The sequence below is a fragment of the Oncorhynchus tshawytscha genome, linkage group LG25 (assembly GCF_018296145.1).
Source record: "Oncorhynchus tshawytscha isolate Ot180627B linkage group LG25, Otsh_v2.0, whole genome shotgun sequence".
Lineage (NCBI taxonomy): Eukaryota > Metazoa > Chordata > Actinopteri > Salmoniformes > Salmonidae > Oncorhynchus > Oncorhynchus tshawytscha.
This window is the reverse complement of record NC_056453.1, coordinates 28,931,675-28,959,192: the sequence shown is the minus strand read 5'-3', so window position 1 is coordinate 28,959,192 and position 27,518 is coordinate 28,931,675. Positions and strand designations below refer to the sequence as shown.

At 42.5% G+C, this 27,518-nt stretch overlaps 1 protein-coding gene across 1 annotated transcript in view; it reads right to left on the bottom strand.

Annotated features, from left to right (window-relative positions):
* Positions 1-27,518, bottom strand: part of LOC112224582 (protein kinase C epsilon type) — a 163,115-nt gene that overhangs the window by 16,920 nt on the left and 118,677 nt on the right. The window contains exon 11 of the mRNA XM_042306204.1: positions 19,918-20,072. Within this exon, the coding sequence (XP_042162138.1) occupies positions 19,918-20,072 (155 nt within the window). The remainder of the gene's footprint in view (positions 1-19,917; positions 20,073-27,518) is intronic.

Sequence of the window (27,518 nt, the reverse complement as noted above, 5' to 3'; positions counted from 1 at the left end):
CAGCCCACCCTCACTTTCCATATCTGTCAGCCCACCCTCTCTTTCCATATCTGTCAGCCCACCCTCTCTTTCCATATCTGTCAGCCCACCCTCTCTTTTCCAATCTGTCAGCCCTTTTCCACCCCTCTTTTCCATATCTGTCAGTCCACCCTCTCTTTTCCAATCTGTTAGCCCACCCTCTCCAATTTCCATATCTGTCAGCCCACCCTCTCTTTCCACCCACCAGGTCACATCACCTCATCTGTGTTATTACTTTGTTGATATTTTACAAATGTTCCATCCTGAGAATATATCACTTTTCTCCCGGTCAACCAGGTCCTTCCTGCCAAAACCGGACGTGTCATTCAAAAGTATTATAAAGCATATAAATAGCCCTATGTCTGGATTTGATTAGAGCTTTGATCAAAAAGTATATCCCGAGCCCGAGCCATACATTAAGCCATACACTTTATGAGCCCTACATTAAAGACATTTAATGAGCCCAAGCCCCAAAAAGCCCAGATGATTGTGCTTTTATCCAATACATATAAGACACGACAGAAAAACATAAAAGCCCATAGATGTAGATAGCTATTTGCTCTCTTGGGTAAATAAATGAAACTATCTCCAGTAGGCTAATCTTTTTGAGTGTGAACTGTATTACTGCACTGTATTGTACACTGAGAATACAAAATATTAAGGACACCCTGTGGTGGGAAAAGTACCCAATTGTCATACTTGAGTAATAGTAAAGATACCTTAATAGAAAATAACTCAAGTAAAAGTCAAAGTAACCCAGTAAAATTCTACATGAGTAAAAGTCTAAAAGTATTTGGTTTAAAATATACTTTAGTATCAAATTAAATGAAATTGCTAAAATATACTTAAGTATCAACAGTAAAAGTAAAGTTAGAAATAATTTCAAATTCCTTATATTTAGCAAACCAGACTACACCATTTCAATTTAAGGATAGCCAGGGGCACACTCCAACATTCAGACATCATTTACAAATGAAGCACGTGTGTAAAGTGAGTCCGCCAGAGCAGAGGCAGTAGGGATGACCAGGGATGTTCTGTTGAGAAGTGTGTGAATTGGACCTTTCCATGTCCTACTCTAAGCATTCAAAATGCTTAGGGGTCAAGGAAAATGTATGGAGTAAAAAGTACAATATTTTCTTAAGGAATGTTGTGAAGTAAAAGTAAAAGTAGTCAAAAATATAAATAGTAAAATAAAGTACAGATACCCCCCAAAAATACTTATTACTTTACACCATATTCCTAATATTGAGTTGCACCCCCTCCTATTGCCCTCAAAAGAGGCTCAATTTATTGGGGCATAGACTCTACAAGGTGTCGAAAGCGTTCCACAGGGATGCTGGTCCATGTTGAATCCAATGCTTTCCTCTACCTTGCCCATTCAAAACCTTCTGAATGGCACACACACAATCCAAGTATCAATTGTCTCAAGGCTTAAAAATCCATCTATAACCTGTCCCCTCCCCTTCATCTATACTGATTGAAGTGGATTTAACAAGTGAAACCAATAAGGGATCATAGGTTTCATCTGGATTCACCTGGTCAGTCTATGTAATGGAAAGAGCAGGTGTCATAATGTTTTGTACACTCAGTATATAATACTGTATTATATGGACTGGAATTACACATATCATTCTAACCATGATAAAGCAGGGAGAGAACATGTGATTCTGGTGCAGTAAGTTACAAGTATAGGCTAATGAATTAGATTTTAATTTTGAAATATAATAGGGCCTATTTGTATAATGAGTAGGCCGACACCTATACTGTACACCTTTCATAATATTTCCCCTGCTGTTATTAGCCTACTTCCTATTTCTTTCTTTATTGTCGCTTCATTCATTCCTCGCTTTCAACAGTTAAATTATATATGTTTCATTGTCCTTATTTTCATAATTCTAATGACATCATTGAATAATATAGGACTAGAAATAAATGCAGGAGGCTTTCTCCTCTCTTCATGAAGATTTAATGTTTGTGGGTCTGAATAAATAACTGCTAGAGCCTACTGTCATTGCACGTTCGCTCTTCTTTCAAACTGCCTGTGAGTTCTATTGGCCGCTATATTTAACATTCAGCAAACAAGAGCTTGCATCCCTTTTCGAATAGTCTACTGGTATAAGAAATGCTAAAAAAAATGGTACTCCAAGAGCTAAGGAGTGGTTTTTAAGGAGAGGCCAGCGGAGCACAGGTGCGTGGGTGTTGCGCAAGAGACAGAGGGTATAAATTAGAAGCTTATTATGCATAATCCATCATTAATTATCTAAATATAAGGCATAAGGCTAATACTGCAGTGAATGTATTACCTGAAAGAAGTAGCCTAGGACATCTATATACAGTTGAAGTCGGAAGTTTACATACACCTTAGCCAAATACAGATGAAGGCGGAAGTTTACATACACCTTAGCCAAATACAGATGAAGTCGGAAGTTTACATACACTTACGTTGGAGTAATAAAACTCATTGTTCAATCCCTCCACAAATTTCTTGTTAACAAACTACAGTTTTGGCAAGTCGGTTAGGACATCTACTTTGTGCATGACACAAGTCATTCTTCCAACAATTGTTTACAGACAGATTATTTCACTTATAATTCACTGAATCACAATTCCAGTGGGTCAGAAGCTCAAAACACTAAATTGACTGTGCCTTTAAACAGCTTGGAAAATTCCCGAAAATGATGTCATGGCTTTAGAAGCTTCTGATAGGCTAATTGACATCATTAGAGTCAATTGGAGGTGTACCTGTGGATGTACTACTAAAGTGGTGATCCTAACTGACCTAAGACAGGGCATTTTTACTAGGATTAAATGTCAGGAATTGTGAAAAACTGAGTTTAAATGCATTTGACTAAGGTGTATGTAAACCTCCGACTTCAACTGTATGTGCACGTGTTTGTTTTGGGCTTCGTCCCCATCATGTTCATGGGCTCCCAAGTGGTGCAGTGGTCTAAGGCACTGCATCTCAGCTAGTAGGTGACACTATAGACAACCTGGTTCAAATCCAGACTGTATCACAACTGGCTGTGTTTGGGATTCCCATAGGGTGGCACCCAGTGTTGGCTGTCATTGTAAATCAGAATTTTTTCTTTACTGACTTGCCTAGTTAAATAAAGGTAAAACCATTTTTTAAAATTACGTATGCTATTTTGAGAAGAGATTTTTTTTAAACTATTTTTGCATTCCTGCTCCTGTCTCCTATCATTATACAACGTGACATGCCTAATGTCAAGTAGACATGGGCCATGTCTGAATACCTGTACTTGAGTTCTAAATAGGAGACATTTTGTGTTGGAACAATGAAGTTTTATAGTATGTGAAGAAAATAAAACATGTGTACTGTATGCTTTAAATGACAGATGACATACTAATTTGGACTTTTCATCGAGTAGAATTTTCTGCACACTATTGAGGAAGAGAGTCGTCTTTTGAGATCCACGTGTGTCTGACAAAGAGTCGCGCTTTACCAAAATGAACCAATGGCGGGAATCAATGCAAGTGAGCATTAGATGAGGCATTCTCAGTAGGATGAGCCTAGTATGCTGATTGATATGTGTTGCTTACTGCATTCATTTTTTAAAAACAGTACATTCTAAATAGTACAGTATGTAGTTTAGTACACAGTATGAAGTTTAATGAAGTAGTATGGAAGTCAGATTTCGGACACAGCCATAATCTCAAATAGACATTTTAGTACAAAGGCACTTGTAGCTTTAAGGTCAAGCTAACCTTGAAAACAATTTCCTTTTCAATTTCCTTTTCCAATTATTTCAGTTCTAAAAATGAATCTACCTGCGGCAAGGAAAATGAATACAACACAATGAGCCAGCAAGTATTAAATTAGACATTTGATGTAGTCTGCACAATAGATGATGACAATGATCAATGATTTTATTGCACAGCACTGTGTACCAGTGCTCTCTCCATGTGTAGCAGCAGGTGTTCAAGAGCGCTAATGGAATGATAGTTATTTGAAGAAGTTCATTGAGTATATACCATCTGACAGTTACACTTAGATAACCTGGGTGCCAATGCCAATGTTTTTGCTTTGACTGGATTTGTTGTTGTTGAATAATATAATATATAATATGCCATTTAGCAGACTCTTTCATCCAAAGCGACTAACAGTAGTGCGCTCTTAGAAAAAAGGGTTATTCGGCTGACCCCATAGGAGAACCCTTTGAATAACTCATTTTGGTTCCAGATAGAACCCTTTTGTTTTTTTAGATAGAACCCTTTTGTGTACCATGCAAAACTGTTTCCAGAGGGTTCTACATGGAACCCAAAAGAGTTCTAACTGGAACCAAAAAGGGTTCTACCTCAACCTAAAAACGGTTCTCATATGGGGACAGTTACAGAACCCTTTAAGTCTTGCAGGTAGAAGCAGTCAGGTACCAATGCTATCATGTTGGTAGTTTGATCAAAGTTCTGGCCCATGAATGTCTCTTTACTTCCTTGCACAGTCAGCCCATTTCGCTCTAGAGAGAAGGCCTTTTGGAGAGAAATCACATGACAGAAATTGCAATGCTGCAAGGCATTTCTCAAATATGAAATAGCTTTTGAGTCTTAAGCTGGCTGGTGAGGAGTTACAACAGATAACATATCCTACCATGCACCGACATGGGCCACATCTCTCATGAATAAAAAATAAATAAAATCTGACATTAAAACCCCAACAAGAAACTTGCGTCAGAGTGTGCTTCCAACCAACAAACTCCAACTGAGATTATTGCTGGCAAAACAGAAAACAAACAGCTGTACGAGTATACAGTTGAAGTCAGAAGTTTACATACACCTTAGCCAAATACATACATTTATACAACAGTTTTTCACAATTGCTGACATTTAATACTAGTAACAATTCCCTGTCTTAGGTCAGTTAGGATCACCACTTTATTTTAAGAACGTGAAATGTCAGAATAATAGTAGAGAAAATTATTTATTTCAGCTTTTATTTCTTTCATCACATTCCCAGTGGGTCAGAAGTTTACATACACTCAATTAGTATTTGGTAGCATTGTCTTCAAATTGTTGAACTTGGGTCAAACGTTTCAGGTGGCCTTCCACAAGCTTCCCACAATAAGTTGGGTGAATTTTAGCCCCTTCCTCCTGACAAAACTGGTGTAACGGAGTCAGGTTTGTAGGCCTCCTTGCTCGCACATGCTTTTTCAGTTCTGCCCACAAATTTTCTATAGGATTGAGGTCAGGGCTTTGTGATGGCCACTCATATACCTTGACTTTGTTGTCCTTAAGTCATTTTGCCACAACTTTGGAAGTATGCTTGGGGTCATTGTCCATTTGGAAGACCCATTTGCGACCAATCTTTAACTTTCTGACTGGTCTTGAGATGTTGCTTCAATATAGCCACATAATTTTCCTCCCTCATGATGCCATCTATTTTGTGAAGTGCACCAGTCCCTCCTGCAGCAAAGCACACCCACAACAGGATGCTGCCAAACAGTTATATTTTTGTTTCCTCAGATCAGAGGACATTTCTCCAAAAAGTACGATCTTTGTCCCCATGTGCAGTGGCAAACCGTAGTCTGGCTTTTTTATGGCGGTTTTGGAGCAGTGGCTTCTTCCTTGCTGAGCGGCCTTTCAGGTTATGTCGATATAGGACTCGTTTTACTGTGGATATAGATACTTTTGTACCTGTTTCCTCCAGCATCTTCACAAGGTCATTTGCTGTTGTTCATGGATTGATTTGCACTTTTCGTACCAAAGTACGTTCATCTCTAGGAGACAGAATGCGTCTCCTTCCTGAGCGGTATGATGACTGCGTGTTCCCACGGTGTTTATACTTGCATACTATTGTTTGTCCAGATGAACGTGGTACCTTCAGGCATTTGGAAATTGCTCCCAAGGATGAACTAGACTTGTGGAGGTCTACCACTTTTTTCTGAGGTCTTGGCTGAGTTCTTTTGAAATACATCTACAGGTAAACATCCAATTAACTCAAATGATGTCAATTAGCCTATCAGAAGCTTCTAAAGCCATTGCATAATTTTATGGAATTTTCCAAGCTGTTAAAAGTCAACTTAGTGTACGTAAACTTCTGACCCACTAGAATTGTGATACAGTGAATTATAAGTGAAATAATCTGCCTGTAAACAATTGTTGGAAGAATGACTTGTGTCATGCACAAAGTAGATGTCCTAACCGACTTGCCAAAATGTTAGTTTGTTAACAAGAAATTTGTGGAGTGGTTAAAAAACAAGTTTTAATGACTCCAACCTAAGTGTATGTAAACTTCTGACTTCAACTGTACATATGGTAAATGAACAGGAACTACTGTCACCATTGTCAGGACCTTTACTCATGATTTTGGCAGGCATACAAATGTTATATTACACGCACGCACGCGCACACACGCACGCACGCACGCACGCACGCACGCACGCACGCACGCACACACACACACACACACACACACACACACACACACACACACACACACACACACACACACACACACACACACACACACACACACACACACACACACACACACACACACACACACACACACACACACACACACACCAATCAGGCTCAATTGAGAGCATTTCCTGTGTTTCATGTTAATCTTGTGGAGTGATTTTTCCATTACGTACACAGCAACCCTCTCTGCTCTGACAGTTAACCTCCCTCCCTCCGCTTCAAATGAGCTCCCCATTCAGCCCGAAAGACACACACATTCAGGCATATGCACACACACATATGCATGTACGTACACGTGCGCGTAGAAACACACACACAGGTTAGTGTTTTTTTTTGTAATGAAACTTGTTCTGGAGGCAATTCTGCAGAGCGGTCACCAACTGACACAATCACAAAGCCGTTCATCCTAAACTTAACCTTCACCACACTGCTAACCCTAACCTTAAATTATGACCAAAAAGCACATTTTTGTTTTCATACATTTTTACAATGTAGCTCATTTGAATTTGCAGGGGGAAATCTAAATTGAAATTGCTCAGTTCTGCCTCCAGGACTCCAACAATAAATGTCAACTTACGCGTGCACACACGTGCACACACACAAATTATTCACTAGGACCCATGGACCAGCCCATGATCAATAGTGAGTAAGTACATTTCCTAGTTCTAAAAAGAGACATAATGAGAATAGCTTTGAACATGAGACACGACCCCTGCTGTGCAGACACTGGTTCAAATACTTAGAAGAACAAACTGCCCTTAATATTTATTTCTATCTGGAAATATTGTTGTCTGCCCACGCTAAAGTACACCACGCTAAAGTACACCACGCTAAAGTACACCACGCTAAAGTACACCACGCTAAACTACAACTGAACCATGTTAACCAAGTCGTTTTAAGTACACATCTACAGCTGAACCATATTAACTTAGTAGTTTTAAGTACATGCCCGGTTCCAATGAGAGTTATCCGAGACCTGGGCATTAAAATGTCATGTTATTCTTTCTCCAGATTAATACACCTAAATTCTCGAGCTAACACGCAGATCCCAAATGGTGTCCATATAGAGAATATGGGCTATTTTCCTTCAGATAATTATTGAAGTTGGTGCAAAAAGATCCATACTTTTTGTCAGAAAATCACCTATTGATATAGCAATACATGTTGCATGTTCAAGTTCAACATGCATAAAGATGGAAATATGGTGGGTGAATGAGGGAGAGAAAGAGGGAGAGAAAGAGGGAGAGAAAGGGAGAGAAAGGGAGAGAGAGGGAGAGCAAGGGAGAGAAAGAGGGAGTGAAAGAGGGAGAGAAAGCTGGTATACATGAGGACAATCCGTGCTGTCTGAATAAAGGTCAAAGGCAAGTCATGGAGAACAGGCATTACGTGGGACACTCTTCAATAGTATGGTATCTGGGGTAGCTAGACATGGCTGTTTATTTTGATTGTACTGTATGCATTTCACACGCACACGTAGGTGTTATGTTTGTATGTCTGCATAGTGTGTTTATTGCCAGGTTCATTACTTTCTAGGTTTATGAGTGTGGATGTGAACTGAGCATGTACAGTACACAATATGTGGTTGTATACATGGCTTGGTGGTGTATGATTGCGTCTGTATTGTGCTGTGCTCTGTTGTGAATGCTGCCCATAGAGGCTCCAGTCTCGCATAAGCTTGTGCAGAGCGAGGAGGACGGACAGATAGACTGGTGATAGACTCCTCCCCTCTCCCCTCCCCTCCCGTTCCCGTCTATAGTGGCATACAGGCTTCAACCAGCCGACTGCATGCCAGTCCAGACTCGTCCCACATCACTAACAGATCAAACTGCTACTGTCTCAAACGAAACTTAGCCACTGTTTTCTTTTCTCTCTCTCAGAAGTGGGGGTTGAGAGGGAGTCATGTACCTACTTCCCAGAGTATTCCCAAAAGGGTTGTTTGTATTCTTGGTTGAAAGTGCTCAACAGGTCACAGAGAGGTAACGCTGAGGCTGAGTCAACTCAGGTTAAGTATGTGGCGTTACGTTAAATGTTGTAGACCTCCCACGCAAAGGTGCGTGCATCACATTTGTCAGTCCTGGCTTTCACTGATTTCATTGATTTGCCAAGTCCGAACAAAGCGAAATCCACTGACAGAATAGCCTTGAGTGGAAATCATAAAGACATCTTCATTGTCATCCTACGCTCAATGACTACTCTCTGGAAGCCAAAGCTGATGCTTGCAGAGCTCTACAATATCACATGCTTGAATAACAAATGGATTTCGTTAAAGGTAGACTCAGCGTTATGACGTTGCATCAAGCAGCTCCGCAGATATTGCGATGAGCCCGATGCAAGGCTTTGCTCTCACACAGTCACACAGGGTATCTGTGCATGTGCGCGGGTTCGCTTCACGCTGCTACAACGTGGTAGCTACGGCACCAAAACAGCGAAGTTTAGCCTTGTGCGTCAATACTTTTAGTTGTTGCGGAAATGTACCCACTACTGCTGTTTATTACTTTGTACATCGCTGAGTGTACCTTTCAAGCTAAAACTTGCTCCCTGACATTATTAATAAACACTGAAATAAATAGTCATACAGACAATATGTCCAATCAAAAAGGCACCAAGGAGGCTGGCTATATTCTGCACTGCTAAAATCACGTAGCCAGAACCCTGTGATTAGGAACAGGGACAATGAGTCCAGACTGTAGTCTCACCCACTTTCCTGTCTTGAACACAAGCTCACTGCACAGCCCAGAGAGAGAGAGAGTAAGCAACAGAGAGAAGGAGAGAGAGTGAAAGACAGAGAGAGACAGAGAGAGAGCCAGAGAGAGAGGGAGAGAGAGTGAAAGACAGAGAGAGCCAGAGAGAGAGCCAGAGAGAGAGGGAGAGAGAGTGAAAGACAGAGAGAGACAGAGAGAGACAGAGAGAGAGGGAGAGAGAGTGAAAGACCAGAGAGAGAGCCAGAGAGAGGGAGAGAGAGTGAAAGACAGAGAGAGACAGACCAGAGAGAGAGGGAGAGAGAGTGAAAGACAGAGAGAGAGAGAGAGAGAGAGAGAGAGGAGAGAGAGTGAACGACAGAGAGAGACAGAGAGAGAGCCAGAGAGAGAGGCAACAGAGAGAGGAGAGAGAAAGACAGTGAGAGACAGAGAGAGAGCCAGAGAGAGAGGGAGAGAGAGTGAACAGAGAGAGACAAAGAGAGAGCCAGAGAGAGAGGGAGAGAGTGAAAGACAGAGAGACAGAGAGCCAGAGAGAGAGGGAGAGAGAGTGAAAGACAGAGAGAGACAGAGAGAGCCAGAGCCAGAGGGAGAGAGAGTGAAAGACAGAGAGAGACAGAGAGAGCCAGAGAGAGAGGGAGAGAGAGTGAAAGACAGAGAGAGACAGAGAGCCAGAGAGAGAGGGAGAGAGAGTGAAAGACAGAGAGAGACAGAGAGAGAGCCAGAGAGAGAGGGAGAGAGAGTGAACGACAGAGAGAGACAGAGAGAGAGGGAGAGAGAGAGTAAGCAACAGAGAGAAGGAGAGAACGACAGTGAGAGACAGAGAGAGAGACAGAGAGAGAGGGAGAGAGAGAGGGAGAGAGAGCAAAAGAAAGAGAGTGGCGGGGAGAAATGGAGAGAGAGAAAGAGCACCTTCAACCTACAGTACATACTGTAGCCAGACTATTATTCTTTTGATTTTACACAATACACAATTCACACTGGCTGGTCACATCTTAGCCTGGTAACTACCTACACATATTGACAGACGGAATTTCATGACTTTTCCATGACTTTTATACAAATTTCCATTACCAACAATTGGCAGCGTCTATGTATGTACACTCAGTGGCCAGTTTGTTAGGTACATCTAGTACCGGGTTGGATTCCCTTTGCCTCCAGAACAGCCTGAATTCTTCAGGGAATGGAAACGTTGCTCAATTAGTATCAAGCAACCTAATGTGTGCCAGGAAAATATTCCGCACAACATTATACCACCACCACCATTGTCACCAGGCAGGATGGGGCCATGGACTCATGCTGCTTAAGCCAAATCCTGACTTTGCCATCAGCATGACGCAACAGGAACCGGGATTTGTTGGACCAGGCAGTGTTTTTTCCAATCCTTAATTGTGTGTTGGTGACCGCCTGCCCACTGGAGCTTCTTCTTGTTTTTATCTGACAGGAGTGGAACCCGGTGTGGACGTCTGCTGCAATAATAGCCCATCCGCTACAAGGAAGCACGAGTTGTGTGTTCCGAGATGCACACCACTGTTGTACTGCGCCGTTATTTGCCTGTGTGTGGCCCGCTTGTTAACTTGCACGATTCGTGCCATTCTCCTTCGACCTTTCATTAACGTGCTGTTCTCGGCCACAGGACTGCTTCAGACAGGATGTTTTTTGTTTGTCGCACCATTCTCGGTAAACCCTAGACACTGCATGAAAAGCGCAGGAGGACATCCGTTTCTGAGATACTGGAACCGGCACGCCTGGTTCCAGCTCTCGATCTTCGTCTCTCCCAAGCCCGTACGGGAGTTGTAGCAATGAGACAAGACAGTAACGATTAACAATTGGATACCACTAAATTGGGGAGAAAAAGGGGGTCAAAATAGAATAATAATAAAAAATAAAAATGAAGTCGCTTACGTCACCCGTTTTGCCCATTCTAATGTTCAATCCAACAGTAACTGAATGCTTCAATGCATGTCTGCCTGCTTTATATAGCTGGCCACGGCCACGTGACTCACTGCTAGGAGCGAAACATTTTAACTGAACGTGTCAGCCAGACAGCCATTCACAAAGTAAACTACCGATCAATGTCCATGGTGCTGAAATTGCAACATGTCTATGTGGCTGCATGACTATCAAATCGATGGCTTTCTATGGTGCAATGGCTCAGCTTTGCTTTAGCTAATGGATAAATGTTTATTGGTAGGTCTATTTGGTCGTCATTTTCTCAGGTTAAGCCTAACATTTCACGAAGCTGTACAAGGTGTCGCAATGCTGCCATTTTTAGACTGCTGGCTGGTGGTGATAATGCAATTACTTTTTCAGTAATTCATGTTGGAAATTTAAACACTGCAGATTGTCAAATACCTTTTCCATACAACAGAATACTAATCAGCTACCAATAGATTTTTTAGAATATACAGCTGTCCTGTATAGGCTACCTGAACGTGCAAGACTTGAGCCATCCTTGTGCTCTCTCCCAGCCCCAGATAGAAAGTTGTTGTGTGCAAAAACAGTCTATTAATGCCAAATAATACAGTCAGTCCACCCTCAAAACACTAGTTTACTAGGGATTGTTTCATTATGCAGTGTACTATCTATAGCTATATACTGTACTTAGCTGCTATTTACACTACCGGTCAAAAGTTTTAGTACACCTACTAATTCAAGGGTTTTTCTTAATTTTTTACTCTTTTCCACATTTTAGAATAATAGTGAAGACATAAAAACTATGAAATAACACATAGAATCATGAAGTAACCAAAAAAGTGTTCAACAAATCAAAATATATTTATATTTGAGATTCTTCACATAGCCACCCTTTGCCTTGAAGGACACATTTGCTAAGCACTTGTTGCTGCTTTTCCTTCACTCTGCGGTTGGACTCATACCAAACCATCTCAATTTGGTTGAGGTCGGGGGATTGTGGTGCAGCACTCCATCACTCTCCTTCTTGATAAAATAGCCCTTACACAGCTTGGAGGTGTGTTGGGTCATTGTCATGTTGAAAAACAAATGATAGTCCCACTAAGCCCAAACAAGATGGAATGGCGTATCGCTGCAGAATGCTGTGGTAGCCATGCTGGTTAAGTGTGCTTTGAATTCTAAATAAATCATCAGAAAAGCACCCCTACACCATAACACTTCCTCCTCCAAGCTTCACGGTGGGAAATACAAATGCGGAGATAATCCTGTAATGGTTTTCCTCCTCTTCGTCTGAAGAGGAAACAAGGAAAACACAAAAGAACTATGGTCAGAACGTGACAAATCCGTTCACCTACTCTGCGTCTCACACAGCGGTTTGAATCAAAAATCTCCAATTTGGACTCCAGACCAAAGGACAAATTTATTTTCCCATCATTCGTCTGAAGAGGAGAGGCGAGAAGGATCGGAGGACCAATATGCGGCGTGGTAAGTGTCCATGGTTGTTTATTAAAACACATAAACTGAACACTTCAATTTACAAAAACAACAAATGTGAAAACCAAAAACCGAAAACAGTACCGTGTGGTGTAAAACATAGACACGGAAACAATCACCCACAAACACCCACAAAAACACAACCAGGCTACCTAAGTATGATTCCCAATCAGAGACAACTAACGACACCTGCCTCTGATTGAGAACCATACTAGGCCGAACACAGAAAAACAACCTAGACACACAAAACATAGAATGCCCACCCAGCTCACATCCTGACCAACACTAAAACAAGGAAAACACAAAAGAACTATGGTCAGAACGTGACAAATCCGTTCACCTACTCTGCGTCTCACACAGCGGTTTGAATCAAAAATCTCCAATTTGGACTCCAGACCAAAGGACAAATTTCCACCGGTTTAATGTCCATTGCTCGTGTTTCTTAGGCCAAGCAAGTCTCTTATTCTTATTGGTGTCCTTTAGTAGGGGTTCCTTTGCAGCAATTCGACCATGAAGGCCTGACTCACAGTCTCCTCCACAGTGTCTGTTATTTGAACTCTGTGAAGCATGTTTTTGGGCTGCAATTTCTGAGGCTGGTAACTCAAATAAACGTATCCTCTGCAGCAGAAGTAACTCTGGGTCTACCATTCCTGTGGTGGTTGTCATGAGAGCCAGTTTCATCATAGCGTTGATGGTTTTTGCGACTGCACTCAAAGTTCTTGAAATGTTCCGTATTGACTGACCATGTCTTAAAGTAATAATGGACTGTCGTTTCTCTTTGTTTATTTGAGCTGTTATTGCCATAATATGAACTTGGTCTTTTCCCAAATAGGGATATCTTCTGTATACCAACCCTACTTTGTCACAACACTACTGATTGGCTCAAACACATTGAGAAGAAATACATTCCACAAATTAACTTTTAAGAAGGCACACCTGTTAATTGAAATATATTCCAGGTGACTACCTCATGAAGCTGGTTGAGAGAATGCCAAGAGTGTGCAAAGCTGTCATCAAGGCAAAGGGTGGCTACTTTGAAAAATGTCAAATCTAAAATATATTTTGATTTGTTTAACACTTTTTTGGTTACTACATAATTCCATACGTTTATTTCATTCATATGTGTTATACAATGTGGAAAATAGTACTTGCCTTGAATAAGTAGGTGTTCTAAAACTTTTGACCAGTAGTGAAGGTCCTATTTATAAACTTTTAAAAATAAAAATTACACATGAAATAGACTTACAGTGAGGAAAAATGTAGTCAGCTTGATGATAAATTCAGCCACTATTTATTGTTGAACTCAGCAGGTTTTGTCTGGCTAATAGCCTACACATATAGGCTGCAATATTCAAGGTAAATTCAATTAAGCCTAAATCAAATTAAATCCAATATGAGAGGCTCCCCTGGCCTGTAGGTCCAGGTTGTGGTCCCGACAGTTTTCTATAGTGAGTGTTGCCAACCCAGGCAGTCTGTCCTATGACATTGTGCATTATATGTCCATTGCGCTGAAAACAATTTAAACTTAGTCTTGAATGATGAATGCCAAGATCTTCCAGAGATAAGGGGCAGTTAATACTGCAACCACACAACTCAAACGCCAGTTCACCAATATGAATCAAAATCAAAAACCGCTTTATTTGATCAAGCTCTCCAGAACTGTTGTCCGCTAAATATGATAAACTGTTTGCATCTGCTAATTTATTAGCTGTCCAGTATCTGACCTGTCTTCAGAGCTTCCTATAGGAAATGAAGGAGAATGAGAGGCTCAATTAAAGATGTTGCAGAACTGCTGTATTTGAATCACCACTCCCTTCTGCCCAGTTTCCCTGATGTTGCTAAGGTAACTAAGCTGTTTTTAGCATCCCTGTAACTGTCTCTTCTGCGAAGAGATGGTTTTCTAAACTAAAACTTATCAAGAACTACCTAAGACGCTTTAGGTTCTTGGTCAGATATGCACTTTTGAACATCTGAGTAACCTCCACTCATTGCACTGGCACCGTCGTAGTCTTGACCACGGCATTTGTTTGCCGATATTCCCCTTGTACAAACCAGTTCAATTTTGGATTTTTCAAGACTTGGGGCACTTTTTCAGACACATTCCTGAAGCCCAAGAAACAAACACTTTGCTTCCTAGTACATATGGAAATGAAAAAGGTTCATGAATGAATTACTTTTTAAGGGTTACTGTCAAGATGATTTATTACATAAAAAATGTTTAGGCATCGAAGACTGGCGCATGGGCCCCCAGAGCTTGAGGGCCCCCCCCCCCACCTTGTGGGGGCTGCGGGGAGTGTCCGGTATACCAGTGCATGGGGTCAACCCTCAGTCTGGAGAGCTACTGGGTGTGCAGACTTTTCATCAAGCCCTGCTCAAACACATCAGAGACAGCTTATCAAGGTCCGGTTAAGCAGCTCAATTGTAAAATGTGGTTTGTTAGAGGGGGACTGGAATAAAAGCCTGCACACCCATTGGCTCTCCTGGAAAATGATTGACCAGCCTTGAAGTATAAACATTGCAACATTACAACCAAATACGTTTCATGTCTTTGTAACAGTATAACTTTAGACCGTCCCCTCGCCCATACCCGGGCGCGAACCAGGGACCCTCTGCACACATCAACAAGTCACCCCTCGAAGCATCGTTACCCATCGCTCCACAAAAGCCGCAGCCCTTGCAGAGCAAGGGGAACTACTACTTCAAGGTCTCAGAGCAAGTGACGTCACCGATTGAAAAGCTATTTAGTGCGCACCACCGCTAACTAAGCTAGCCGTTTCACCGTGATTGACCTGAATCCCAACTAATACAATGGCGAAGTGAATTGTTCATTTTGTCAAAAAGAATAGTCTAAATGAATCATATGAATCGTTCAAGAAAGTGAATCAACTTTGTATGGCCTTATTTGCTAGTGTCAGTGGAAAGCTTTTCGGGAAATGACTAGCAGACTAAACTTGACTTGAGTTGAGTCCGCTAGGACATGACAAAAATATGAATACATGCTAACAATAGCTAAACAGTTATCTAGAGTACAAGGTATGTTTTGAATTGGCTACCAAGTATGTTTTGAATTGGCTAGTCTGTTCTCTATCATATTTTAAAGGCTACCTGTCTCTCTCTCCTTGAGCAATGCCCCACTCGTCTCGTACTCGCAGGTGATGTGCGCAAACACTCTGAAGTGTCATTCCAACCCTGGCTGATATGTTGATTTTTATTTAATTGATCAAATATGTATTTTAAATTGTTTCTAAAGAAATTACATTAACAGAAATTATGACTTTAGGAATTTTTTTCTTTACAAAATGTTTCTGCCTGTAGGTGACACATTAACACTAATCTACCCATTAACCAAGGTACCTTTGGGTGTACAGCCAATACTAAATAATACCTGCATTGCACATTCAGTGTAAGGAGACCGATTCATAGCATTGTTTGTCAGTTGGCCTAATGTTATGCATGTGGCTCACTCTAAGAGGATACTAAATCATGACCCCTGGAGTTACAGACTAAACAGAAGACTGTAGATTGCCCTCTGAGTGCTAATTGTCTGAATCAGAGAGGGCCAGTATACTGAAAAATACCTAGTGAGTGGGCGAGTAAGTGAGTGAGTTACTGAGTGAGTTTGTTAGTTAGTGAGTGGGTGAGTGAGTGAGTGAGTGAGTGAGTGGGTGAGTGAGTGAGTGAGTGAGTGAGTTTGTTAGTTAGTGAGTGGGTGAGTGAGTGAGTGGGTGAAGTGAGTGAGTGAGTGAGTGAGTGAGTGAGTGAGTGAGTGAGTGAGTGAGTTTGTTAGTGTGAGTGGGTGAGTGAGTGAGTGGGTAAGAGAGTGAGTGAGTGAGTGAGTGAGTGAGTGAGTGAGTGAGTGAGTGAGTGAGTGAGTGAGTGGGTGAGTGAGTGAGTGAGTGAGTGAGTGAGTGAGTGAGGGGGTGACTTTATTTTCCTCTGTATTCCATTGGAGCCTGGCTGTTTCCTTTAGAATGACTAAGTCCAGGAAGAGAGGCGTTGACGAAGCCTTAATTCAATACAGCATTAAGCTTTAAATGGGACTTTTCCTGTTAGGAGGTCATGGTGGTGGAGGTGAAAACAGACTGGGTGGGTTTCAAACTCCCAACTCCCAACCACGGGTGGTTGAGGGGTCCTCAGGTCCAGATGGGCACCAAGAACACTGGGCACAGAAACTCCTAGAAAGCCCATGTACTGTAGGTGGTGGCTGTTTAGAGCTGGGTCTACTCAAAGCGTTGGAGACTGATAGCTACCAGAAGAGAACTACTGTCCACAGGGGCAACTACTGTCCACAGGGGCAACATAGTTGATAGCTGCCAGAAGAGAACTACTGTCCACAGGGGCAACCTAGTTGATAGCTACCAGAAGAGAACTACTGTCCACAGGGGCAACATAGTTGATAGCTACCAGAAGAGAACTACTGTCCACAGGGGCAACATAGTTGATAGCTACCAGAAGAGAACTACTGTCCACAGGGGCAACATAGTTGACAGCTACCAGAAGAGAACTACTGTCCACAGGGGCAACATAGTTGATAGCTACCAGAAGAGAACTACTGTCCACAGGGGCAACATAGTTGATAGCTACCAGAAGAGAACTACTGTCCACAGGGGCAACATAGTTGATAGCTACCAGAAGAGAACTACTGTCCACAGGGGCAACATAGTTGATAGCTACCAGAAGAGAACTACTGTCCACAGGGGCAACATAGTTGATAGCTACCAGAAGAGAACTACTGTCCACAGGGGCAACATAGTTGATAGCTACCAGAAGAGAACTACTGTCCACAGGGGCAACATAGTTGATAGCTACCAGAAGAGAACTACTGTCCACAGGGGCAACATAGTTGATAGCTACCAGAAGAGAACTACTGTCCACAGGGGCAACATAGTTGATAGCTACCAGAAGAGAACTACTGTCCACAGGGGCAACATAGTTGATAGCTACCAGAAGAGAACTACTGTCCACAGGGGCAACATAGTTGATAGCTACCAGAAGAGAACTACTGTCCACAGGGGCAACATAGTTGATAGCTACCAGAAGAGAACTACTGTCCACAGGGGCAACATAGTTGATAGCTACCAGAAGAGAACTACTGTCCACAGGGGCAACATAGTTGATAGCTGCCAGAAGAGAACTACTGTCCACAGGGGCAACATAGTTGATAGCTACCAGAAGAGAACTACTGTCCACAGGGGCAACATAGTTGATAGCTACCAGAAGAGAACTACTGTCCACAGGGGCAACATAGTTGATAGCTACCAGAAGAGAACTACTGTCCACAGGGGCAACATAGTTGATAGCTACCAGAAGAGAACTACTGTCAACAGGGGCAACATAGTTGATAGCTACCAGAAGAGAACTACTGTCCACAGGGGCAACCTAGTTGATAGCTACCAGAAGAGAACTACTGTCAACAGGGGCAACATAGTTGATAGCTACCAGAAGAGAACTACTGTCCACAGGGGCAACATAGTTGATAGCTGCCAGAAGAGAACTACTGTCCACAGGGGCAACATAGTTGATAGCTGCCAGAAGAGAACTACTGTCCACAGGGGCAACATAGTTGATAGCTACCAGAAGAGAACTACTGTCCACAGGGGCAACATAGTTGATAGCTACCAGAAGAGAACTACTGTCCACAGGGGCAACATAGTTGATAGCTGCCAGAAGAGAACTACTGTCCACAGGGGCAACATAGTTGATAGCTACCAGAAGAGAACTACTGTCCACAGGGGCAACATAGTTGATAGCTGCCAGAAGAGAACTACTGTCCACAGGGGCAACATAGTTGATAGCTGCCAGAAGAGAACTACTGTCCACAGGGGCAACATAGTTGATAGCTGCCAGAAGAGAACTACTGTCCACAGGGGCAACATAGTTGATAGCTGCCAGAAGAGAACTACTGTCCACAGGGGCAACATAGTTGATAGCTGCCAGAAGAGAACTACTGTCCACAGGGGCAACATAGTTGTGCAGCCCAGAGGGAGTCTGGGTTTGTGTGTGGTAAACGACGAGATGAGAGGATAAACAGAGCGCCAGAAACAGGATAAATCAGCACTGGCAGTAAACAACCTGGTATAAACACAGGCTCCATGGCCCCGAACAACACACAACACAACATAAACCCGTTAGAACTTTGACCCAGTTCAGTTGAAAGTTCAGTCTGCTTTGGACTCCCTAAGTCCTGTATCAAGCATCTCAGAGAAGTGTTGGTTTATGATCAGTTTTACATTTAAGATCCCAATGAATAAGATTTCAAGGACGAGGGGATCTGATGTTAGATCAGTAGTCCTACTCTGAGATGATTGATACATAAGGCCCCTGATCCCAAGTCAGATTCTCTTAACTCAAAGTTAGCGTGAGACCGAAATCTGGACTGTACATCATTATTATTATTTGGGGGGGAAAGTGGGAATACATTTGGATTGAATCTACTGTCCTGTTACAATGATGTTATGATTTGTCATGGTAATGCATTCTGATAGTCTGTCTGTGTTGTTATTGGTTGACAATGATGCTGTGACTGTCACCGGTAGAAAACAGTTACTTCTGGGAAGGATGTTGATTGGCAGAGGAGAGAGTGAGGTAGTGTTGGCCCAGTCTTACCACAGATATTCTTCTCCCCCCCACAGTCCTTGGGTTAGGGACATACTGGGCTACTGTACCTGGATATCAGCCCATAACAGAATAGTCATCATTGAACAATTACTGTATTAGTGAGGCAAATGGAGTCAAGTTGAGTTCAACTGGGTTGAATATAATTTGACATAATAGAATTCGGATAGCACTGGAATTGGAATGTTGAAATAACAGGATAGCGTTATGGTATACTGTAGGTCTATCATTATAAGCCTGGCCCCAGATCAGTCTGTCATGTTTGGCAAAACAATTACAATAAAGGGAGCAAAAAATCACAAACTGATCTGTAACTAGACGAGGGTAGCAAAATGTGTGTTTTTATTTTATTTAACCTTTATTTAATTAGGCAAGTCAGTTTTAAGAAGAAATTATTATTTACAATGACAGCCTACCGGGGAACAGTGGGTTAACTGCAAAATTCCTGTAACTTTCTGAAAATCCCCAGGGGTTTTCCAGAATTTCCAGAATTCCAGGATGTTAACAAAATGTTACAACCCTTAACCAGGCTAGTATGACATGGTGAAGTGTAGAGCCTTAGAGTTGGGTTAAGTCTTTCTGTATACAATGTTATTAGGTTCTACCACTAACAGTGTGTGTATGTGTGTGTGCGTGAGTGTGTGTATAGGGGTGTGTATGTGTGTATATGTGTTTGTGTGTGTGTATATGTGTGTGTGAGCACGCATGCGTACGTGCCTGTGTGTATTTGTGTGTGTGTTACCTGTAGATTACTCCATGTTGGTGAAGGAACATGAGGGCAGACGTGACCTCGGCGGCATAGAAGCGAGAGCGCGCCTCGTCAAACTTCCTGGAACGCTGGATCTGGAACATAAGGTCTCCTCCGTTCACGTACTCCATCACAAAGAACAGACGGTCCTGGAGATGGAGGGAGAGGAGGAGAGACAGAGAGAAAGACAGTAAGACAAGAAGAAGGGTTACATCTTTTTCACCCATGATTAAAACAACCACTACAAAGACCAGATAATAGTTTTACTATGTGTCGCAAAGAATAAAGAGTTAATGATCAGATCGCATTGTGGAAGTAGACTGTTACAAATATCATGTAGCTAGTCAATTCAGCTCAATAAAGATTGAACTGTAGTTCGACAGTGTGACCCTCTGAGTAGAACCAGTATTGCCGATCTGCATTAGAGTATATTAAACCAAACTTAACCCTGCATTAACCCCTCCACACTTCCACCTTTACAAATAACTGCGATCCTTATGGTCAGCAATCAATACCTGCCCCTAAGGCTAAGCCCCCCAGCCATCCCCACCCGACCCACAGCCCCTATTCTCCAGGCACAGAGAGCTGTCTCTCTGGGAACAACTGTCCCCTTCCTGAATTACAGCTCCCCATATAGGAAATCAGATTGAGGAGGGCGGGTGGTGGGTATATAAAAAGCCCTCTATATAAGAAAGGAGTGGCCCCGTCCGAACCATTGTTTAACGCCACAGGGGTCACGAAGCTATAAGAACCAATGACACATATTCCATCATTCCTATTACAATGGTGCTTAACCCAGCAATCGAGAAAAATACCTTCATTAGATACTCGTCTTCCACAACTGGGAATTTACAGATGGTCCTAGGTAGTATTAAGGCATAAGGAGGATTTCTCCAAATGTTGACACCCCACCTACAGACCTGTATTACCGACACCCCACCTCGGGGCTCCTGAGTGGCGCAGCGGTCTAAGGCACTGCATCTCAGTGCAAGAGGCGTCACTACAGTCCCTGGTTTGATTCCAGGCTGTATCACATCCGGCCGTGATTGGGAGTCCCATAGGGCGGCGCACATTTTGTAAATAAGAATTTGTTCTTAACTGACTTGTCTAGTTAAATATAAGTTTTAAAATATATATGTACACCCTGATCTGTTTCGCCTGTCTTTGTGATTCCACCTCCCTCCAAGTGTCACCCATCTACCCCATTATCCCCTGTGTATTTATACCTGTGTTCTCTGTTTGTCTGTTGCCAGTCCGTCTTGTTTGTCAAGTCAACCAGCATTTTTGTTCTCAGCTCCTGCTTTTCCCAGCCTCTCTTTTTCTCGCACTCCTGGATTTGACCCTTGCCTGTCCTGACTCTGAGCCCGCCTGCCTGCCCCTGAGCCTCCTGCCGACCTGTACCGTTGCCCCACCTCTGGTTTACTGACCCCTGCCTGCCTTGACATGTCTGTTGCCTGCCCCTGTTGGATTATTAAACCATTGTTAATTTGATGTTGTCTGCATCTGGGTATTACCTTCATACCTGATATATCAAATCAAATCAAAGTCTATTTGTCACGTGTGCCGAATACAACAGGTGTAGTAGACCTTACAGTGAAATGCTTACTTACTTACTGACACCCCATCTACAGTAATGTATTACTGACACCCCACCTACAGTACTGTATTACTGACACCCCACCTACAGTACTGTATTACTGACACCCCACCTACAGTACTGTATTACTGACACCCCACCTACAGTACTGTATTACTGACACCCCATCTACAGTAATGTATTACTGACACCCCACCTACAGTAATGTATTACTGACACCCCATCTACAGTAATGTATTACTGACACCCCACCTACAGTACTGTATTACTGACACCCCACCTACAGTACTGTATTACTGACACCCCACCTACAGTACCGTATTACTGACAACCCACCTACAGTACTGTATTACTGACACTCTACCTACAGTACTGTGGTACTGACACTCTACCTGCAGTACTGTATTACTGACACCCCACCTACAGTACTGTAGTACTGACACCCCACCTACAGTACTGTATTACTGACACCCCACCTACAGTACTGTATTACTGACACTCTACCTACAGTACTGTATTACTGACACTCTACCTACAGTACTGTATTACTGACACTCTACCTACAGTACTGTATTACTGACACCCCACCTACAGTACTGTATTACTGACACTCTACCTACAGTACTGTATTACTGACACTCTACCTACAGTACTGTATTACTGACACCCCACCTACAGTACTGTATTACTGACACCCCACCTACAGTACTGTATTACTGACACCCCACCTACAGTACTGTATTACTGACACCCCGCCTACAGTACTGTATTACTGATACTCTACCTACAGTACTGTATTACTGACACCCCACCTACAGTACTGTATTACTGACACTCTACCTACAGTACTGTATTACTGACACCCCACCTACAGTACTGTATTACTGACACTCTACCTACAGTACTGTATTACTGACACTCTACCTACAGTACTGTAGTACTGACACCCCACCTATAGTACTGTAGTACTAACACCCCACCTACAGTACTGTAGTACTGCACTCTGTGTAGGAGCAGGTCTAGTACTTGCTGATTGAGGAGTCTCAGTCTGGTTATTTACTGAAGGTCATTAAAGGTAATATAATATGTATATATGAGCATGGATTCTAGTATAGGATATGATGAGCTGGTTCTCAAACTTCAGCCCTTTCATACATCAGCAGTTGTCACACAGTGTTTGAGAGACACTCGCCCAAAACCCTAAAGAGCAAGCAATGCAAATCTGTTATGAATCACGGAGATCAATGTGGTTTAAGGATTTAAGTGACATGGGGAGACTAGAATGCTTAGTGTTACAATATTAGTGTAATGCTTGGCCTCTGCTTCATTGACTACAGCCTTGAACTGTACAACCAAACACAGGAGAAAATAAGCTTCCCTCACACTGCTAGGGGAATGGTAGGCTACCCTCTCACACTGCTAGGGGAATGGTAGACTACCCTCTCATACTGCTAGGGGAATGGTAGTCTACCCTCTCACACTGCTAGGGGAATGGTAGACTACCCTCTCATACTGCTAGGGGAATGGTAGACTACCCTCTCATACTGCAAGGGGAATGGTAGACTACCCTCTCACACCGCTAGGGGAATGGTAGACTACCCTCTCATACTGCTAGGGAATGGTAGACTACCCTCTCATACTGCTAGGGAATGGTAGACTACCCTCTCATACTGCTAGGGGAATGGTAGACTACCCTCTCACACTGCTAGGGGAATGGTAGACTACCCTCTCACACTGCTAGGGGAATGGTAGACTACCCTCTCATACTGCTAGGGGAATGGTAGACTACCCTCTCACACTGCTAGGGGAATGGTAGTCTACCCTCTCACACTGCTAGGGAATGGTAGACTACCCTCTCACACTGCTAGGGGAATGGTAGACTACCCTCTCACACTGCTAGGGAATGGTAGACTACCCTCTCACACTGCTAGGGGAATGGTAGACTACCCTCTCATACTGCTAGGGGAATGGTAGACTACCCTCTCATACTGCTAGGGGAATGGTAGACTACCCTCTCATACTGCTAGGGGAATGGTAGACTACCCTCTCATACTGCTAGGGGAATGGTAGACTACCCTCTCACACTGCAAGGGGAATGGTAGACTACCTTCACTTGGTTGTTAATACTACATTCAGTAGGAGATGAGGAGAAGGCTACATGTGGTAAAGCATTGTTACAGTGTAAACTGCTTATGGATGCTGCACTATAGCTGTCCTCTGCTCCATCGTCTCCAACCTAATGTGTGTATGTGTGTGTACATCGAAGTGTTGGATAGAGCAGAAGACACATTTCTGTGTCCTATTCTCCTTCTAGTAAATGCTGTGCTGCAAACTTATGTTCTGTCCAGTAAATGAGTGTTCTTTTTTTTCAGGACATTGAGCAATTTAGCAATTTAGTTGACTCGTGGTGCTTTCAGTATTTTATCAAAGCTATAAAACTCTCTGAACAGTTATTCGAACAATTTTTCTTGGCTGAAGCCTTACATTTCCAGCAGTCCACCTCAGCATTTTTTCTCATTCTGAAAGCTAATTTAAACAGGATGCTGAAATAGTTTGTTTAAATGTGTCCGAGTCAGACCAAGTCCCACCCAATCAAATGTGAATAAACATTTCCTTCTTCTAATTAAAAAAAGTACAGATACTGGCTTCCCAGCGCCGACACAGAGAAAAGCCCCGATGGCCAGATTACCGCCAAGACCCAAAACAATCTGTGTGTGTGTGTGTGTGTGGGGGGGGTGTATTGAACAACCCAATCATGATTTCCTTCAGCTCTATTCAAAGGATATGTTCATAACATTTACAAAGGGAAGGTACATGTTGAGGTTGGTCTGGGCATTAATGGTTTCATTTCATTCCATGTTCTGACAAGCAGTTTCTCAAGACATGAACATTAATATACCCATCAGTATAGTACAGCAAAAAAAGAAAGTCAGATTGAACTTTCATTTCTTTGAGAATTGGTGTTCAATTATTTTCCACCACAGTTTAAGTAATTACAGTAGGAGATTACCACACAGTTCTTTCCCGTTAAAAACTAGGCAGCTTTGTGACGCTGATAGCAGCAGGAAATCATTATAATTTCGGTACAGAGCGTATTGTGTGTGGCCCTGGACACAGCTCAAGAATGTTTATCCTTAAGCCCAGAACAGCAGGCTGACCCTGCTCACTGAGACACACTCACTGGCCAGAGGAATACACACACACATGCGCACACACACACACACACATGCACGCGCACACACACACACACACACACACACACACACACACACACACACACACACACACACACACACACACACACACACACACACACACACACACCTTCATTAACTGTAAAACATGACTCATGAGAGACACAAACTGATGTAATTAAAGTCTGTAACATAGTCACCCATACACATCCACATGAGGACAGACACGCATATACTGTACACACACAGGACAATCACTCAACCTCTCACCCGCTCCTACTCATTCTCATTCAGAGATTAAGTGCATGCACACACTCACACGCTCACACACACACACACACACACACACACACACACACACACTCACACGCTCACACACACGCACACACACACACACACACACACACACACACACACACACACACGCAGTACTCCCATTACCCCCAGTCTCCCTCCACAGGCGCTGTGTCCCATTACATGATGAAAAATGTGTTTCACATGAAATGAATCAAGGCAAACTATTCAATTACAGAACAATACTTTTTTCCTGAGCTGTCAAGTCTGACTCACTGCTCTGATGGAAGCTGAGGTTCTCTCTGTGATACTGAAGAGAATGATGGTGAACTCCATCCGACTGCAGTCCTTCTCTGACTTCTGGACACAAACACATTTGTACAGACATATTGTCACACAAACTTGCACTGTAAAAAATGCTGGGTAAAAAACTATTTGATTTGGATTGTTTTGGTAACCCAGCGCTGGGTAAATATTGGACAGAACACATGCTGGGTTGTTTTGACCCAGCCAGTTGGGTTGCGTGCATAACGCACCAAGTTGGGTTGTTGGGATTAGCCAAACATGGGTTCATTTAACTGCCAGTTGGGTCTTTTTTACTCTCATGCTGGAGTGACCTAGCAGCTGTTTTTTTAATGTAATCGTTAGGTTATTTTCATGAGGTGTGGCTTATTAGGTGCGTGGCTTTCAGCTAGATCTTATTGGCCACCTGTGAGAACACGAGTGGTCTTACGTTTACATCCTGCAAATTCAAATTTTCCTTATTATTTTTTACACATTCTTCTATAAAAGTATGATTATTTTAATAAGTTACACCAACTTATTGCCTAATAAGGTACATTATAAACTGAGTGGTTCCAGCCCAGAATGCTGATTGGCTAACAGTCATGGTATATGAGAACATATACCATGGGTTTGATTTGTTCTTAACTGACTTGCCTAGTTAAATAAAGGTCAAAATAAAAATAGCAATCAGGCACATCGGGGGTTTGTGGTATATGGCCAATACACCATGGCTAATGCATTAGAACAGCCCTTAGCTGTGATATATTGGCCATATACCACAACCCCTCGTGCCTTATTGCTTAAATATACCACCTTATTGTATCAAAACAATGAGATTTACATAGGCTTTTAGAATTCATACACTTCTGTAAGCATCATTGAAGCTACAAAAAAATGTCAATGTTCGACCTTAACGTGATAACTATACAACAGATGAACAGAAATTATATTTACTCTCGTGGGTGGGTAAAAATAACTAGCCACGCCCCTACTAGCCTAAGCCTTCAGTCTATTGATCTGACCCACTGGGTCATATCTCAATAACCCAGCACCAATAACCCTTTAAAGAAAACAACCCAACTAAGTTACCCAACGCCTGCAACCCAGGAGTTGGTTCAACCAAACAACCCAGCATTTTTCTAGAGTGTGCAGTTCATGCACACACACATGCACTCATGTACAGTAGTACACACACACAGACACACATGCATGAACACCCTTTACCAAGAAGCCAAGAAGCTGTCAATCCCCAGCAGGAGAGAGTGTTCTTTTCTAAGGTCGTCATTAGCTGAGACATTTTTCCCGTTCTGGGGAGGGAGAATAAAAACAAACAACCTCGTGACGGATCTCTTTACATAAGAAAAATCCCAGCAATCATGACACGCTCTCTCTCTCCATCTCCCCCTCACCCTCCCTTCTAATCAGAAAGCTCTAAATCGGAGCGTTACATAGTGACTGAGGCTGAAGGGTGAAGCGCAGAGCTCTCAGGTCCGAACACACTTTAAGAGCCTCACAATCAGCCTGATTCTGCTCTGTGTTTGGACATATAAAAGCTCCACTTCATTTGTCATGTTATTGAACTACATGTTGTGTGCAACTGGAAAATTGTCATGTTTTATTGTCACATTCACTGGATAGGTGCAGTGAAAGGTGTTGTTTTACAGGGTCAGACACAGTACAGTGCCTTGCGAAATTATTCGGCCCCCTTGAACTTTGCGACCTTTTGCCACATTTCAGGCTTCAAACGTATAGATATAAAACTGTATTTTTTTGTGAAGAATCAACAACAAGTGGGACACAATCATGAAGTGGAACGACATTTATTGGATATTTCAAACTTTTTTAACAATTCAAAAACTGAAAAATTGGTTACTGAAAAATAAAATTACTTTGTAGCGCCACCTTTTGCTGCGATTACAGCTGTAAGTCGCTTGGGGTATGTCTCTATCAGTTTTGCACATCGAGAGACTGAAATTTTTTCCCATTCCTCCTTGCAAAACAGCTCGAGCTCAGTGAGGTTGGATGGAGAGCATTTGTGAACAGCAGTTTTCAGTTCTTTCCACAGATTCTCGATTGGATTCAGGTCTGGACTTTGACTTGGCCATTCTAACACCTGGATATGTTTATTTTTGAACCATTCCATTGTAGATTTTGCTTTATGTTTTGGATCATTGTCTTGTTGGAAGACAAATCTCCGTCCCAGTCTCAGGGCTTTTGCAGACTCC